This window comes from Bos grunniens, chromosome 15 (genome assembly GCF_055505025.1).
Source record: "Bos grunniens cultivar Pamir isolate PY7600 chromosome 15, Bosgru_T2T1.0, whole genome shotgun sequence".
NCBI lineage: Eukaryota > Metazoa > Chordata > Mammalia > Artiodactyla > Bovidae > Bos > Bos grunniens.
In genome coordinates, this window is record NC_141179.1 from 53,694,169 (window position 1) to 53,712,878 (window position 18,710).

At 40.7% G+C, this 18,710-nt stretch overlaps 1 protein-coding gene across 1 annotated transcript in view; it reads left to right on the forward strand.

Annotated features, from left to right (window-relative positions):
• The first annotated feature begins 13,161 nt into the window (after window positions 1-13,161).
• MRPL48 (mitochondrial ribosomal protein L48) overlaps window positions 13,162-18,710 on the forward strand; it is a 54,823-nt gene continuing 49,274 nt past the window's right edge. The window contains exon 1 of the mRNA XM_086340776.1: window positions 13,162-13,293. Coding sequence (XP_086196902.1) covers window positions 13,273-13,293 — 21 coding nt within the window. The 5' untranslated portion in view covers window positions 13,162-13,272. The remainder of the gene's footprint in view (window positions 13,294-18,710) is intronic.

Below are 18,710 nucleotides of genomic sequence, written 5' to 3' on the forward strand. Positions count from 1 at the left end.
TAGCCACTGGATCACAAGGGAAGTCCCCTCTTTGAGCCTTAATTTCCTCATCTTGTGATGAAGATGTAAGTCTTCCTTATTAATTGTGTATAAGGAAGATTATATATAGAAGAAGAATTGAGAGAATGTCTGTGAAGATGTTTATTAATAGAAAAAGAAGGCATTGTATTATTATTATTAGATGGCATAAACACTTTTTTAAAGAAAGTTTTGAAACTTTTAAAGAATCATAATCCAGAAAAATTGGAGGAGGAGATGTGGCAAAAGTAAGGTGGCATAGTAACTCCCCTAGGCCCATATGGCTGTGCATGTAGGGGAGTCCTTCCTGAGGTCAGTGCCCACTTCCTATGTCATGACAGCATTATCAGCAAGGGGTGACTTCTGTTTTACTTTGAAGAATTTGCTTCCTTGACTTGGAAGGGACAGAGTTACTTAAAGTGATTTAGGGTAGAGATTTGTTGAGCATTTCATGGTAAGGATTCACATGGTGAAGAACCCTGAAATGCTGAGCAGTTCAGTTTCAGGGAGAGTTGGAATGCAGGAAGAAAGAGTGGTTCTGGATTCAAGAAGGGGCTGCTGCTGCTAAGTCATGTCAGTGTGTCTGACTCTGTGCGACCCCATAGACGGCAGCCCACCAGGCTCCCCCGTCCCTGGGATTCTCCAGGCAAGAAGACTGGAGTGGGTTGCCATTTCCTTCTCCAATGCATGAAAGTGAAAAGTGAAAAGTGAAAGTGAAGTCGCTCAGTCATGTCCGAGAAGGGTCTAGGGACCACAATAGAGTTGGAAGGTCTGGCTTCCTCTTAGCCAAACTTGAAGAGTAATCTGTCCATTTGGGTTTAGTTTGCTCATCTATGAAATGGAAAAAACAACAAATTGCCTATGTATGGCAGAATAATGGAATCCAAGACCTTTAGAGATGAAAGGGCCTTAGGAATTGTATATAAATGAGGGCCTGGGTTCAATCCCTGAGTTGGGAAGATCCCTTAGAGAAGGGAGAGGCTACTCACTCCAGTATTCTGTCCTGGAGAATTCCATGGACTGTGTAGTCCATGGGGTTGCAAAGAGTTGGACATGACTGAGTGACTTTCACTTCACTACATAATAGATTAAAAGAGAGTTGTCCTAGTTGAAGAAGAAGGCAAGAGTTTTGGACAGTAGCCACTTGGCCTTTCCCTTTATCTTACAGCTCCTAGTGTATCACCCTTATTGTATAGTTTTGAATATTGAGGTCTAGAGAACAGTGACTTCCTCTGGGTCATATAATGGTAGTGCTGGGGCTTGAAATCAGATTTTTTGAAGCTCAGTGTGGTTTTCTATCCCTGACTATAAGCTGCTTCCTAAAACATGAGAAGAGTATGTATAAAAGGCTGAACTTGGCAGAAATAAGAGTATTAAGACTCCAAAGGATAAATAGGTAGCCAGCAATTCACAAAGGAAATAAAATTGCATAACCAAGCATAGGGAAATGTTCAGTCATACTATCAATAGAAAATGAAAACTATGCAATTTATAAACTATCAAATTTGTGAGGATTTTTTATATGAAATCTTTTACTTAACGAGCTTTGAAAAAATTTTCAGATATATTAATATTCAGTGCTTCACGAAATGTGGTAAAAAGACGAAATACAAAAAAATAAAGTGATAGCAATTTGACAAAATATACCAAAAGCTTCAAAATGAATCTATCTAGAAGTAATTCTGCTTCTCATGATAACTATCATAAGGAAGTAACTTTTTTAACGTAAGAAAAAAATCTATATATTTATTTGGCTATGTGGGGTCTTAGTTGTGGCACACCAGATCTTTGATTTTCTTAGCAGCATGCGGGATTTTTTTACCGCAGAATGCGAACTCTTGGTTGAAGCGTGTAGGATCTAGTTCCCTGACCAGGGATCCAACCTGGGCCCCCCGAGTTGAGAGCTCAGAGTCTTAGCCATTGGAACACCAGGGGAAGTCTCAAGGAAGTAATTTTAACATGAAAATTTAGTACAATCTGTAATACTGAAAGTAGACAATTTAGGATCCAATGATATATCTTTGTAATAGAATATTATACAGCTACAATATGATATTTGCAATGAGTTTTTTAATAAACTATAGTTTATGTTATACTAGAAATAAAACTACTTCTAAAACTGGATGCAGACTATGTCAAAATTATTTTCAAAATACATGGATAAATAAGAAATATAGTGAAATGTTAACATACTGGCTGTCTTTGGCTAGTAATGATTTCCTTTATTTGCTTTCAATTTTCTATCCAAATGTTTTGCAGTAAGTATGTCCTCCCCACCCTTTTAAAAAAAGGCTTTCAGGGACCCAAGTAAGAATAGCATATCATTAGAACTATTTATGTTTTGATTAGGCTTCCCTGGTGGCTCAGATCGTAAAGAATCCGCCTGCAATGCGGGATATCTGGGTTTGATCCCTAGGTTGGGAAGATCCCTTGGAGGAGGGCATAGCAACACCACTCCAGTATTCTTGTCTGGAGAATCCCCATGGACAAAGAGCCTGGCAGGCTACAGTCCATGGGCTTGCAAAGAATCGGACATGACTGAGAGACTAAGCACACACACACGTTTTGATTAGAAAGCCTGGGGCCAAAGATGTTAGTATTCTTCTGCAGGCCCAGTGTTTGTCCACAGATATTTTCTGGTGCCTTCATATGTACATGCAATAAAGATGCTGAGAGAAACACAATGCTGAATCAGACAGGGATTCTCATCAAAGAGCATTATCTAGTGGTCAAACACATCTGTGAGCAACTATAATACAAATGGTGAAGTCCAAAAGGGAGGTATAGGAAAAGAGGTAGATCAGAATTTCAGTGCAACAGAAGCAATGAGTATGTAAATAGGAGTGGTTGGAACGGCAAATTGGCAATAGATCGTGAGAGTGATGAATTCCAAGGAAAAGAGTGTGCTGTTAAACTGGAGGGCTACAAGTGGCAATTGAAGTTTGAGGGTTTTTTTTTTTTTTTTTTCCTGGCTGTGTTGCAAGGCATGCAGAATCTTTAGTTCCCCAACCAGACTCTTTAGTGCCCCCTGAGTGGAACCATGGCACTGGACTGCCAGGGAATTCCCCTAATGTTGTTTTTAAAATTATGATTTACATGACATGTACTTCAGGAACACAGCTTTTGGAAATAAACCAGAATGGGGATGAGACTGAAGGCTGTAAGAAGCCAGCACAATAGTTCAGATGAGAGACAGTACAAGTGGGTCTTGGAAGGTAAATGTGGAGGTAAAGACGAGGAGGGATTCAAATAAAGTCAGGGACAAGATGATTGAAGATGAAGGTTAGAAGCTCCTATCTCAGTAGGTCAAGGAAGTATTATTATTTTCTGAGGAATTTATTTAAAAATGAGCCTTCACATCATGATTTTATAAAATCTGCACTTGTGTCTCTGATCCCAAGTTGCTGGGGAGGAGAATTACACTTGAAACTGTGAGCAGTTTGCTAGAGTGAAATTACAGTTTTTCTATTTTTCAGTACACATGTGATATCTGGGGCTTGGGCAGCAGCAGTACAAAGGATTCTTCCTAGTCCACGAGAAGAGTTTTTCAATATTTAAAGTTTTTAACATGATGAATGTGCTTCTTGCTTGTAAATATTAAATATTATTATAGTATTTAATATAGGAAATTGCTACTTCATTACCAACCTTTTGTTTACTTGTGACCATGGAATGATAGAAAATTAAGGGTAATTAGCATTTGTCTATATTAATCACCTATATGTACAATTTCAGTGAACAAAGTGCAGTTTTGTAGTGTTTTTCTTTCAACCTATGTTATTTTTTGTTTCAATTCTGTTTATTCAAGTGTAATTTTATGTCTGTTTAAAATATTTGAAAGTGAAAAAAAAGAGTTTTCTTATATGGAGTAATGGTATGGACTAAAGAAGTGGTTTTGTGCAGCTCAACCTTAAAGGGATGGGAGGAAGCGGGAAAAGATGGCCTCTCAGGTATCTAGAGGAGCTGTGTGCGGCAGGAACTCTCCCAGTATCCCTGGGCTGGAGGCGGGGTTGGACCAACTTGCACACAGGATCCAGGCTTCAAGAGGGATTCTCAACTGAGTTACACATCTAGCTGCTTGGTGAGAGGTTCTTTGCACCCTCTCTCTCCTTTTTTGTGGTCTTCTAAGATCCTACTACCACCAGAGCTTTCCTCTTGCAACCTGTTTCATCATCCTTTCTCCCTCTCTTCAGGATTAGGTAATTCACATTCACTCGGCCCAGCCCAGCCCTACACAAGCAGAAAACTCCAGGTAAAGTATAGGCAGGAGAGTCAGCTCCATTTCTTTCTGGCTTTTTTTAGGTAGCCAGTTCTCTTCCACTTCTGGCCTTTTATTTTATTTTTTTCCCCTTTCGATTTTCTTTGTACCAAAATCATACCAAAAAATAGAAGCAGAAGAGTCCTACTGAAGCTAAAATAGTTTCAGTTGGAGGAAGCTTAAATGCATATCTTTTCACGTAAGTCAAAAATTAGAGTTATTTGACATTTTTGAGAAACTTTTTATAATAGGTCCATAGAATTATTATTTTAAAGGAAGTTTAACCTGAGATCAAACATCTTCTTCTAAAGGGCCTCCTTTTATCCTCTCTTATTCCCTAAAGCTTTCTCTGATGTGGTTGTGCTGAGGGATGGAGAAGTATTTTTAAAAGCTTCTAAAGACAGCTGGCCTATAAAAATAAAGCCAGAAAGGCAAAAGTTTCTCCATGCTTTGTGTGTGTGTGTGTGTGTGTGTGTGTGGTGCAAGATCTGGAGAAAAATCTAAATCCATAAGAACCGTTGAGGAACCTTTAAATACTCACTCATTCATTATTTCATTCAACGTTTTAGGAGCTTCATTATGTTCTATGAACTGTGTCAAATGCTGGGGATATACACAAAAATAAAGAATATTCCTTTATGGATATGCTACACAGGACTAAGTATAATATTTTTTTTATTTTTTAAATTTATTTATTTTAATTGGAGGCTAATTACTTTACAATATTGTATTGGTTTTGCCATACATCAGCATGAATCCACCACGGGTGTACACATGTTCTATAATATTAAGTTGACAAAGACTAGGAGACATCTGTCTTGAGGGGGAGGAGAAATTTACAAAGCTGAAGCAGAAGTTGGCCTTTCAGTGCATTTAGCCTCCATTCTTATTTGGGAAGATCATTATTAGTTCCTCAGTTAAGTTGCTTCTAGCCAAATTAATTTGTCGTGTAAATGCCAAGTCACCAAGTGTTGGTTTGAGATTTGGGATTGGCAGTGAGAAGATCTCAGAGCTTCTAGTTTGCTTTTGCTCTTGTTGACCATAAAAGGGAGTTTCAGAGCAAAAAAAAAATCTATTGTCATTATCCTGTTTTTGTCACTTGCTTTTGCTGCTATTGTTCAGTTCCTTAGTCATGTTAGACTCTGTGTGACCCCATTGAGTGTAGCGTGCCAGGCTTCCTGTCCTTCACTATTTCCTGGAGTCTGCTCAAGTTCATGTCCATCTCATCCTCTGCCACTTCTTCTCCTTTTGCCTTCTATCTTTCCCATCATCAGGTTCTTTTCCAAACAGCTGGCTCTTCAAATCAGGTGGCCAAAGTATTGGAGTCTCAGCTTCAGCATCAGTCCTTCCAATGAATATTCAGGGTTGATTTCCTTTAGGATTGACTGGTTTGATCTTCCTGTCCAAGAGACTCTCAACACTCTTCTCCAGCCCCACAGTTTGAAAACATTGGCGCTTGGCCTTCTTTCTGGTCCGCCTCTCACATTTATAGATGATTACTGGAAAAACCATAGCTTTGACTACATGGACCTTTGTTGGCAAAGTGATGTCTCTGCTTTTTAATATGTTGTCTAGGTTTGTCATGGCTTTTCTTCCAAGGAACAAGCATCTTTTAATTTTATGGCTTCAGTCACCATCCGGAGTGATTTTGGAGCCCCCCAAAATAAAATCTGTCACTGCTTCCACTTTTTCCCCCATCAATTTGCCATGAAGTGATGGGACCAGATGCCATTTTCTTAGTTTTAAGCTAAAACTAATGTTTTGTTTGAATGTTGAGTTTTAAGCCAGCTTTCACTCTCCTCTTTCACCCTCATGAAGAGGCTCTTTAGTTCTTCTTCACTTTCTGCCATTAGAGTGGTATCATCTCCATTTCTACGGTTGTTGATACTTCTCCTGGCAACCTTGTCATGTACAAACTGTTTAAGCTTAGGCAAGCTACCTATCTGCTTCCCTTCAGTTTTGTCATGTACAAAGTGAGAAAACATACTTATCATCCTATCTGAGATAAAGCTACATAATGTTCATGTAGATGGGTTGGAAAGTACAAACCAATAAACAAAATAATATCTGTGTTAATCTTTGAGGTGGAAAAAAATACTCCTTTAAAAATGCTTACAATCTAGTGGGAGAGATATACAAGTGAATAAATAGTTACAATACCCTTGTGTTGCGGGCATGAAAAATAGGCTGGACAAGTATAGTAGAGTATAATTCATTTCATTTCTGTGAAATGAATGCAAGAAGCTAAATAGGAAAGGTAACATTCAACTTCTGTCTTGAAAGATGAGTAGATATTTTCCAGGAGGATGAGTAAAGAAAGGTCATTTTAGCAGGGGAAATTGCAGATACAAAGGCAGGTTGGTGTGAGAGAGTATATCGTGATTGAGGAATTGTAGGAATTTATTGACTGGGGAGTAATATTTGTGTTGAAAGGAGTGAGAAATGAGGCTAGATAGATAGGCAAGTTCTAGAGAGTGAAGGACTTGGTATGTTATATTCTTATACTCTGGAGTTCAGACCTGATCTGGATCCAACAACACAAGAGAAGACTCTACACATGGACATCACCAGATGGTCAATACCAAATTCAGATTGATTATATTCTTTGCAGCCAAAGATGGGAAAGCATCATGTAGTCAGCAAAGACAAAACCAGGAGCAGACTGTGGCTCATCATGAACTCCTTATTGCCAAATTCAGACTTATATTGAAGAAAGTAGGGAAAACCACTAGACCATTCAGGTATGACCTAAATCAAATCCCTTATGATTATACAGTGATAGTGACAAATAGATTCAAGGGATCAGATCTGATAAGAGTCCCTGAAGAACTATGGATGGAGGTTCGTGACATTGTGCAGGAGGCAGGGATCAAGACCACTGCCAAGGAAAAGAAATGCAAAAAGGCAAAATGGTTGTCTGAGGAGGCCTTACAAATAGCTGAGAAAAGAAGAGAAGCTAAAGGCAAAGGAGAAAAGGAAAGATAAACCCATTTGAAAGCTGAGTTCCAAAGAATAGCAAGGAGAGATAACAAACCCTTCTTCAGTGATCAATGCAAAGAAATAGAGGAAAACAATAGAATGGGAAAGACTAGAGATCTCTTCAAAAAAAATTAGAGATACCAAGGACACATTTCATGCAAAGATGGGCACAATAAATGGCAGTATGGACCTAACAAAAGCAGAAGATATTAAGAAGGGGTGGCAAGAATACACAGAAGAACTGTACAAAAAAATCTTCATGACCCAGACAACCACGATGGTGTGATCACTCACCTAGAGCCAGACATCCCAGACTACGAAGTTAAGTGGGCCTTAGGAAGCATCACTACAAACAAAGCTAGTGGAGGTGATGGAATTCCAGTTGAGCTATTTCAAATCCTGAAAGATGATGCTGTGAAAGTGCTGCACTCAATATGCCAGCAAATTTGGAAAACTCAGCAGTGGCCACAGGACTGGAAAAGGTCAGTTTTCATTCCAATGCCAAAGAAAGGCAATGCCAAAGAAGGTTCAAATTACCGTACAATTGTACTCATTTCACGTGCTCACAAAGTAATGCTCAAAATTCTCCAAGCCAAGCTTCAACAGTATGTGAACTGTCAACTTCCGGATGTTCAAGCTGGATTTAGAAAAGGCAGAGGAACCAGAGATCAAATTGCCAACATCCGTTAGATCATCAAAAAAGCAAGAGAGTTCCAAAAAATATCAACTTCTGCTTTATTGACTCTGCCAAAGCCTTTGACTATGTGGATCACAGCAAACAGTAGAAAATTCTCCAAGAGATGGGAATACCAGACCACCTGACCTGCCTCCTGAAAAATCTGTATGCAGGTCAAGAAGCAACAGTTAGAACTGGACATGAAAAAACAGACTTGTTCCAAACTGGGAAAGGAGTAGTCAAGGCTGTATATTGTCATCCTGTCAGACACGACTGAAGCAACTTAGCAGAGTACATCATGTGAAATACTGGGCTGGAGGAAGCACCAGCAGGAATCAAGATTGTCAGGAGAAATATCAATAACCTCAGATATGCAGATGACACCACCCTTATGGCAGAAAGTGAAGAACTAAAGAGCCTCTTGATGAAAGTGAAAATGGAGAGTGAAAAAGCTGGCTTAAAACTCAACATTCAGAAAACGAAGATCATGGCATCCAGTCCCATCACTTCGTGTCAAATAGATGGGGAAACAAAGGAAACAGTGAGAGACTTTATTTTTAGGGACTCCAAAATCACTGCAGATGGTGACTGCAGCCATGAAATTAAAAGACACTTGCTCCTTGGAAGAAAAGCTATGATCAACCTAGACAGCATATTAAAAAGCAGAGACATTACTTTGCCAACAAAGGTCGTTCTAGTCAAAGCTGTGGTTTTTCCAGTAGTCATGTAAGGATGTGAGAGTTGGACTATAAAGAAAGCTGACTGCTGAAGAATTGATGCTTTTGAACTGTGGTGTTGGAAAAGACTCTTGAGGGTCCCTTGGACTGCAAGAAGACCCAACCAGTCCATCTTAAAGGAAATCAGTCCTGTATATTCATTGGAAGGACTGATGCTGAAGCTGAAACTCCAATACTTCGGCCTCCTGATGCTAAGAACCTACTCATTTGAAAAGACTCTGATGCTGGGAAAGATTGAAGGTGGGAGGAGAAGAGGATGACAGAGGATGAGATGGTTGAATGGCATCACCTACTCAATGGACATGAATTTGAGCAAGACCCAGGAATTGGTGATGGACAGGAAGGCTTGGCGTGCTGCAGTCCATGTAGTCTCAGAGTCGAACAGGACCAAGTGACTGAACTGAACTGAGACCTGATCCTATAGACTACTCCAGGGAGCTACTAGCCATATGTTGCTTTTTACGTTTTAATTAAAATTAAAATCCAATTCCTGCTGCTGCTGCTAAGTCACTTCAGTTGTGTCCGACTCTGTGTGACCCCATAGACGGCAACCCACCAGGCTATCCTGTCCCTGGGATCCTCCAGGCAAGAACACTGGAGGGGGTTGCCATTTCCTTCTCCAATACATGAAAGTGAAAAGTGAAGTCACTCAGTCGTGTCCGACTCTTAGCGACCCCATGGACTGCAGCCCACCAGGCTCCTCCATCCATGGGATTTTCCAGATTGCACTAATCACATTTCAAGGGCTTAATTGCCACAAGTGGTTGGTAGTTACCATTTTGGACAGAGCAGATATAGTACATGAATATATTTGCAGGAAGTTCTGTTGGATAGCAGTGCTATAGGGAGTGTGTGGGAAGTATAAAATGTCCTTGGGCGGAGGAGGTGATATGGTCATATTTTGTTTAAAAACATCACTCTGATGGCAACACTGAGTGGTTTGGAGGAGAGGGAAAGGGGGATTTGTCAAATCATTTTAAAAGGGAAGCAATCACAGGACCTCCCCAGCTGAGACTGCCCTTTTGGAAACCTGCAGTTGCTGTTCTATGGAGTAGAAGGAGTCCAGGTGATGAAATCAGCCAGCTCATCACTTATAGTGTGATTTATGCTAACTAGGTAACTTCTTCATACCTCTGTTCCTCATCTATGTAATGGGTATAATGATGCCCAGCTTCTCAGCATTATTGGGAGAATCAAATAAACATACCTAAAGAGATCTGACCTTATACAAACTAAGAACTTGAAGTGTTTTGTTTCCTATTTGAAAGCTCGCTTCTGGGGTTCCCTGGTGTTCCAGTGGTTAAGAATCCGCCTTGCAATGTAAGGAACGCTGGTTTGATTCCTGGTCAGGGAAAATCCCACATGCTGCTGAGCATAGCCCTTTGTAACTCCTTAGAATTTCAGCATAGGAAGGACTGATAAAGCAGTAGGATAAGGTACCTTGGCAGGGTTTCTGACAATAAAGCAAACTCTGACTTACTGAAGACCCATTCATATTTACCAGTTTTTACATCTTTTACTTGCTAAGAACAAAAAGAATTATAACAAAAACAGAAGCAAAGTAATAATAACAACAATAAAAATGACTGCATATTGGTTATTTCACTTGATGTTGACTTTGTGACCATGCACTCCCTTCATGTACAGAGTTTATGTGTATATCTCTGTAAGTGGAGTTCCTTATTGCTTTATAATTGTCTGTTTACAACTTGGCCTCCCTACTAATCTCTATGTTGTTGTTGAGTTGCTAAGTCTTGCCCGGCACCTTTGTGACCCCATAGACTGTAGCCTGCCAGCCTTCTCTGTCCATAGAATTTTCAAGGCAAGAATACTGGAGTGGGTTGCCATTTCCTTCCCCAGGGGATCTTCCTGATAGGAAGGAAGGTCCTTCCAAGGACTTCCAAGGACTGAAGCTGCCTCTCCTACTTTGGCAGGTGGGTTCTTTACCACTGAGTCACCAGGGAAGCTCACTAATCTCTACAAGCCACTTAAAAATTATAAAATATAATTTAATATATGTATACCTAGTGAATTGATTACTACAGTGAAACTAATTAATATATCATCTCCTCACATAGCTTTTTTTGTGATGAGAGCACCTGAAATACTCCTAGCACATTTCCAGTATTCAATATAGTGTTAACAACTATAGTCATCATGCTGTACATCAGATCTCTAGATTTATTCATCCTACATAACTGGAAATTTGTACCCTTTGACTAATATCTCCTCATTTCTCCTCTTCATCCCCACTACCCCAACCCCTGGTAACCACCATTCTATACTGTTTCTACGAATTTGATTGTTCTACATTCCACATAAGTGAGATCATGGAGTATTTGTCTTTCTGTGCCTGGCTTATTTCATTCAACATAATGTCCTTCAGTTTCATCCATATCATAAATGACAGGATTTCCTTCTTTTTAAATGCTGTTGTAATATTCCATTATACATATATTGTTTTTACTGTTTTCTATAATGGCCATAACAATTTACATTTCCACCAACAACGTGCAAGGGTTCCCTTTTCTCAACATCCTCACAAACACTTATTTTTTTATTTCTTTGATAATAGCCATTCACTCAGGTGTGAGGTATCTCCTTGTGGTTATAATTTGCATTTTGCTGATGATTAGTGATGTTGAGCCTCTTTTCATATACCTGTTGACCATTTGTACATCTTCTGAGAAATGTCTTTTCAGATCCTTTGTCAAATTTCAAACCAGGTTTATTGCTATCAAGTTGAGTTCCATATATATATATATATATATATATATACTTTAGATATTAGCTCCTTATCAGATGTATTATTTGGAAACATTTTCTCCCATTCTGTAGGTTGTCTCTTCACTCTGTTGTTTTGTTTGCTGCACAGAAAACTTTTAGTCTGATGCAATCCTCTATCAGCCACTTAAGGACTGAAGCTGCCTCTCCTACTTTGGTAGGTGGGTTCTTTACCACTGAGCCACCAAGGAAGCTCGCTAATCTCTACAAGAGGAGGATACTCAGTTGCATCCTACTCTTTGTGACACTGTGGACTATAGTCTTTCAGGCTCCTCTGTCCGTGGAATTTTCCAGGCAAGAATACTGGAGTGGGTTGCCATTTCCTACTCTACAGCATCTTCCCCACCCAGGTATCGAACCCACGTCTCTTGCACCTCCTGCGTTAGCAGGCAGATTCTTTACCACTGCGCCCTCTGGGAAGCTCTCACTTGAGGGCAGGTACTGTATAATACTCATCACTGTTTTTCCAATGTTCAAGCAATGGATTGGCACAAAGTCATACTAAGTAAATGGTTAATGTATGTAAATAAGTAAATGAATGTGTGCTGTGACATTATTATCTCGTGAGAAGGTGTCTGTCAGAGGGAAACACTTTGCATAAAGGAGACAGTTTGAAACTCAGTTCTGCCTCGGTTGGTTGGCCCTAGACAAGCCTTTTTAACCTCTTGCAAAATCCTTATATGTAAAATTCAGTGATAATATCTCACTAATAGGCTTGTTATAAGAAATAAATTGATGCTCTGAGTATAATGCGCTGCACACAGTGGTCACGCACTAAAAAATAGCTATTATCAATTATTATGAGGCAACTGAATGTCAGGAAGGCTCACTTAGGGTCATTCAGCTTTTAAATAGAGGTTGGAAGTCAGATTTCCATGTCCTGTGCTAGACCCTGGAATGAATTAATCAGGCAGGATTTCAGTCCCTGCTGCGGCTTAATTGTTCAGTCGTGTCCGACTCTCCGCAGCCCCAAGAACTGTAGCCTGCCAGGCTCTTCTGTCCATGGGATTTTCTGGGCAAGAATACTAGAATGGGTTGCCATTCCCTTCTCCAGGGGATCTTCCCCACCCAGGTATAGAACCGCGTCTCTCGCGCCTTCTGCAATGACAGGCAGATTCTTTACCTCTAGTGTTACCTGTGAGAAATTCGCAATTAAACACGGGAAAGAGAAATTAACAAATAATTAATATATAGTGAGTTAAGTGAAAGTCGATCAGTCGTGTCCGACTTTTTTGAGACCTCATGGACTATACAGTCCATGGAATTCTCCAGGCCAGAACCCTGGAGTGGGTTGCTGTTCCCTTCTCCAGGGGATCTTCCCAACCCACGGATCGAACCCAGGGGGATCGAACCCACGTCTCCCGCACTGCGGGCGTATTCTTTACCAGCTGAGCCACAAGGGAAGCCCAAGAATACTGAAGTGGGTAGCCTTTCCCTTCTCCAGCGGATCTTTCCGACCCAGGAATCGAACCGGGTTCTCCTGCATTGCAGGAGGATTATTTACCAACTGAGCTATCAGGGAAACCGATAATATATAGTATGGCAGATCAAATAGCCGAATTGTCTGCAAATTATTGGGGCAAAACAGAGATGGCAGTGAAAGTGACATTTGAGCTGTAATAAGAACGGAAACTGAGAGGATTTCTAGACACTAAGTCTCAGAAGCTGCCGGAACCAAGGTGCTGCGGGAGTTGAGTGAGTCTCGGTCGGATATTGTTGCCGGACTGGATCGAGGCCGTTCCGTCAGTGTTTTCAGTGGGGTCGCGGCTTGTTGAGCCCATCTTCATCTGGCAAAAGTACGGGCCGCGCTGCCGCCAAGGATGAACGGAGCACTAGGAAAGGTAACGCAGTCTATCCAAGCTGGGCACGAGAGAGGTGGTGAGGAGAGCGGAGCTGGGAGGGGGCGGCGGGGCTATAACGCGGCTGCCGACATCCGGGTAAGAGACTCCGGCAAGAACAACCTCTTCCCGGCAGCACGTGCGGCGCCGTGTCAAAGGGTTGCGCTTTCCTCTCTGTTCCGGGGAGCATTCGGCTGCGGTAACCCGCGCGCCACGCCCCCTCCGTGCTATCCTCGCCGCACATTGGCCTGGATAGATAGGAGACCTGCAATGGCAATCACCCGTATAGGTCCGGATAGTATCTATGACCTTGAGCAGGTCATTTTATTTTTGCTTTAAGTCATCAACTTCCAGATTTTTTTCTAAGAATACCGTTTTGACTCGCTGAACAGATTGGGATGTGAGGCTACTTGGCGATCAGTGAAGTTGCTCAGTCGTGTCCGACTCTGCAATCCCACGGACTGTAGCCTACCAGGCTCCTCCATCCATGGAATTTTCCAGGCATGAGTACTGGAGTGGGTTGCTATTTCCTTCTCCAGGGGATCTTCCCGACCCGGGGATCAAACCCAGGTCTCCCGAATTGCAAGCAGAGGCTTTACTACCTGAGCTACCAGGGAAGCTACTTGGCGATAGGGAAGCGTAATAATAAAAAGAACGTTTTGACTTACAAACCCTTAGTTACGTGACTGCAGTAAAACCATATGAACCACCATAAAGCATTCCTTTGCTTTCCTTTGTCCTCTTAACAGATTAAAATTGTGCTTTTTCAGTTGTATCATACTATTTAGAATAATGACTTTGTTTTTTTTAGCAATTTATGTTAAAATTTTATTTGAGGAATTAATTTGGAGGCTATACCTCCATGATACATAAATCAACATGATCATTGTCGCTCACAGATCTACTAGTCCTACTTTGGGGCAGCCCCTGAATGTCTCTAGTTTTGTTTCCTTAAGATCCCAAACCTCACTTTATTCTTAACGAAATAACTCTCAGTTGTTCACTGTAGCCAGATTGTGAGAATTTGACTAGATCTGGTGAAAAGAATTATAGAAAGAAAAAAAAAACTGTAAAGTTTCTAAATTTAATTGTTAAAAACGGTCAGATTGGTGACTTCAAGCTCCTACTCTAAAAGCTTTGAATCTGAGGAATGCTGCTGAAAGGGAGCGATCATTGTTCAAGGTGTACTGTTTTTAGCCATTCTGCCCCCATGGACAGAGGAGCCTGGCGGGCTGCAGTCCATGGGGTAGCAGAGAGTTGGACACGACTGAGCGACTAAGCACAGCACACAACACACATACTCCTGAAGAACCCATGGAAATCTGTCATAGGCTATCACCTTAATGTATAAGATTATATAGGGCCCCTCTGAGTCTGATGTCACTTCTCCCTTCTAGATTCCTTTGTTACTGATTTCCCTCTTCTATTCTGACCTGTCGCTTTTGACCAAGTAGTGTCCTCTTTATTTACCCAATACTGAATTCCTAATCTTTGATCTCCAGGAGCTTTCTCAGAATGCCCTTACTTTTTCACCACCTCCAAATGCTCCATTTTTCAAAGCGCAGCTCAGATCTAATCTTTTCCTTAAAACCTTTCAGACCATTCTAGCCAAAGTGCTTGTTTATTTTTTGAACTCTTAGCTGGTATTATCTTTTGGCACTTAATCGTATGCAGTCTTGTATTTGTCTGTCTGAAGTGTTAGTTAATACTTTACATTTATGGGATTTGCATCAGAGCTGTGTTCTACCTCTTGCTAGCTGTGTGGCCTTAGGCAGGTAATTTGGCCTCTCTGCTTTAGTTTTTTATATGTAAAATGCAAGTGATAATGCCCATCATATGGAATTATAAAAATTATAGAAAATAATGTCGGTAAGAGTATTTTGTGCGAATAACTATACAAATAGGAATGTTAACATTATTCTGCAGCTAATGAACTGCTTTCATTTTCATAATTTCATTTTATCTCGCTATGAGATAATCTTGGCAGGCACAACAAATAAAGAGATGGAAACTACTGGTACAATACCTGATACATAATAGTTCTCAAATGCTTTACCAAATGCCTATATGAATGAATGCCTTGCTTATAGGTCAATAGTCTATTTTGTGGTAATGCTGAGATTGGAGCCTAGATTTTCTATCCCTCCTAAAACCCCACTGCCTTTCCTTTTCTGAGTATTTTACATCTCCCTAATTTGATAATAATCTTGGTTTCCTTCACGTGTGAAATGAGGAATGAGAACCTTCCTTGATCTTCCCAGCTGTCAGTCCTTCATTTCTTTGTGACCTGTGCAGCCCATTATACTGATCTCATTGCAATATAATAAGTAATTTGCACATCTGCTTTCCTCATTAGAAAGATTGTGGGTGGGCAGTTGTATTTTCTTCATGTCTGTAGGTACCCAGCCTACAATATACTTGGCCTAAAGTTGCTGATATTGTTCATCACTAAGTCAAGTTTGACTCTTTGAAGTCTCATGGACTGTAGCAGGCCAGCCTCTGTCCTCCCCTGTCTCTCAGATTTGCTCAGATTCATATCCACTGAGTCAGTGATCATATCTAGCCATCTTATCCTCTGCCGTCCCTTTCTTCTTTTGCCATCAATCTTTCCCATCATCAGGGTCTTTTCTAATGAGTTGGCTCTTTTCATATCAATGAAATCATATAGTATGTGAGGCCAAATATTTTGTAAGAGACTTGCCAAAGATCATACAGCTAGTAACACAGAGGAGCTGATATTCAAACCCAGGTCTGTGTGAATCTCTAATTTGTATTTCTAACTACTATAACGACTCAGGGCAAAGACAGTCTTTGATAGTCACTATGTTATACATATTCAGAAGAATGGCCAAAGGAAAAACTACAAACAAAAGCAATTTTGAAAGAACATAGGAAAAGGTCAGTTCAAACATCACTTACTAGCTATGTGCATCAGGTACGTTAATTCATCTTTCTGAGCTTTGGTTTCCTCACAGTAAAATGGGGGTATAAATACCTGCTTCATAGAATGGTTGCGAGGGTTAGTGGAAATGATGTTTGGCGTATAGCAAGTACTCAAAAAATGGTAGAACTGTTTAGGCTATTATTATATGAATTTTGCTGCTGTTAATTGCTATTGTATTTTTGAGAGGTAGTATGGCAGAATGGGCTTCCCTGGTAGTTCAGTGGTGAAGAATCTGCCTGCCAGAGCAGGAAACACAAGAGACATGAGTTCAGTTCCTACGTCAGGAAGATCCCCTGGAGTAGGAAATGGCAACCTGCTCCAGTATTTTAGCCTGGAAAATCCCATAGACAGAGGAGCCTGGTCAGCTATAGTCTATGGGGTTGCAAAGAGTCAGACACCACTGAGCAACTGAGCATTCGTGTATACAAACACACACACACACACACACCAGAATGAAAAACATGGACTTTGGATTTAGACTTGGTTTGAATTCTTGGCATGTCTTAGCAAACCTAAAACTTTGGCAACTTAAAAGCTTTTGTTTTTTTCCTCTATCATTACAGTTCAGTTCAGTTGCTCAGTCGTGTCCATCTCTTTGCGACCCCATGAACCGCAGCACGCCAGGCCTCCCTGTCCATCACCAACTCCCGGAGTTTACTCAAACTCATGTCCATAGAGTCAGTGATGCCATCCAACCAATTCATCCTCTGTTGTCCCCTTCTCCCACCTTCAATCTTTCCCAGCATCAGGGTTTTTTCAAATCAGTCAGCTCCTCGCATCAGGTGGCCAAAGTATTGGAGTTTCAGCTTCAGCATCAGTCCTTTCAATGAATATACAGGACTGATTTCCTTTAGGATGGACTGGTTGGATCTCCTTGCAGTCCAAGGGACTCTCAAGAGTCTTTTCCAACACCACATTTCAAAAGCATCAATTCTTCAGCCCCCAGCTTTCTTTACAGTCCAACTCTGACATCCATACGTGACTACTGGAAAAACCATAGCCTTGACTAGATGGACCTTTGTTGGCAAAGTAACAGCTCTGCTTTTTAATATGCTGTCTACGTTGGTCGTAACTTTCCTTCCAAGGAGTAAGCGTCTTTTAATTTCATGGCTGCAGTCACCATCTGCAGTGATTTTGGAGCCCCCAAAAATAAAGTCTCTCACTGTTTCCACTGTTTCCCCATCTATTTAACATGAAGTGATGGGATCAGATGCCATAAACTTTGTTTCCTGAATGTTGAGTTTTAAACCAACTTTTTCACTCTCCTCTTTCACTTTCATCAGGAAGCTCTTTAGTTCTTCTTTACTTTCTGCCATAAGGGTGGTATCATCTGCATGTCTAAGGTTATTGATATTTCTCCCAGCAATCTTGATTCCAGCTTGTGCTTCCTCCAGCCCAACATTTCTCATGATGTACTCTGCATATAAGTTAAATAAGCAGGGTGACAATATACAGCCTTGACGTACTCCTTTTCCTATTTGGAACCAGTCTGTTGTTCCATGTCCAGTTCTAACTGTTGCTTCCTGACCTGCATACAGGTTTCTCAGGAGGCAGGTCAGGTGGTCCGGTATTCCCGTCTCTTTCAGAATTTTCCACAGTTTCTTGTGATCCCCACAGTCAAAGGCTTTGGCATAGTCAATAAAGCAGAAGTAGATGTTTTTCTGGAACTCTCTTGCTTTTTCGATGATCCAGTGGATGTTGGCAATTTGATCTCTGGTTCCTCTGCCTTTTCTAAAACCAGCTTGAACGTCTGGAAGTTCACGGTTCACATATTGTTGAAGCCTGGCTTGGAGAATTTTGAGCATTTCTTTACTAGCATGTGAGATGAGTGCAATTGTGTGGTAGTTTGAGCATTCTTTGGCATTGCCTTTCTTTGGGATTGGAATGAAAACTGACCTTTTCCAGTCCTGTGGCCACTGCTGAGTTTTCTAAATTTGCTAACATATTGAGTGCAGCACTTTCACGGCATCATCTTTTAGGATTTGAAGTAACTTAACTGGAATTCCATCACCTCTACTAGCTTTGTTCATAGTGATGCTTCCTAAGGCCCACTTGACTTCACATTCCAGGATGTCTAGCTCTAGGTGAGTGATCACACCATCGTGATTATCTGGGTCATGAAGATTTCTTTGTATAGTTCTTCTGTGTATTTTTGCCACCTCTTCTTAATATCTTCTGGTTCTGTTAGGTCCATACCATTTCTGTCTTTTATTGTGCCCATCTTTGCATGAAATGTTCCTTTTGTATCTCTAATTTTCTTGAAAAGATTGCTAGTCTTTCCCATTCTTGTTTTCCTCTATTTCTTTACACTGATCACTGAGGAAGGCTTTCTAATCTCTCCTTGCTATTCTTTGGAACTCTGCCTTCAAATGCGTATATCTTTCTGTTTTGCCTTTGCTTTTCACTTCTCTTCTTTTCACAACTGTTTGTAAGACCTCCTCAGACAACCATTTTGCTTTTTTGTATTTCTTTTTCT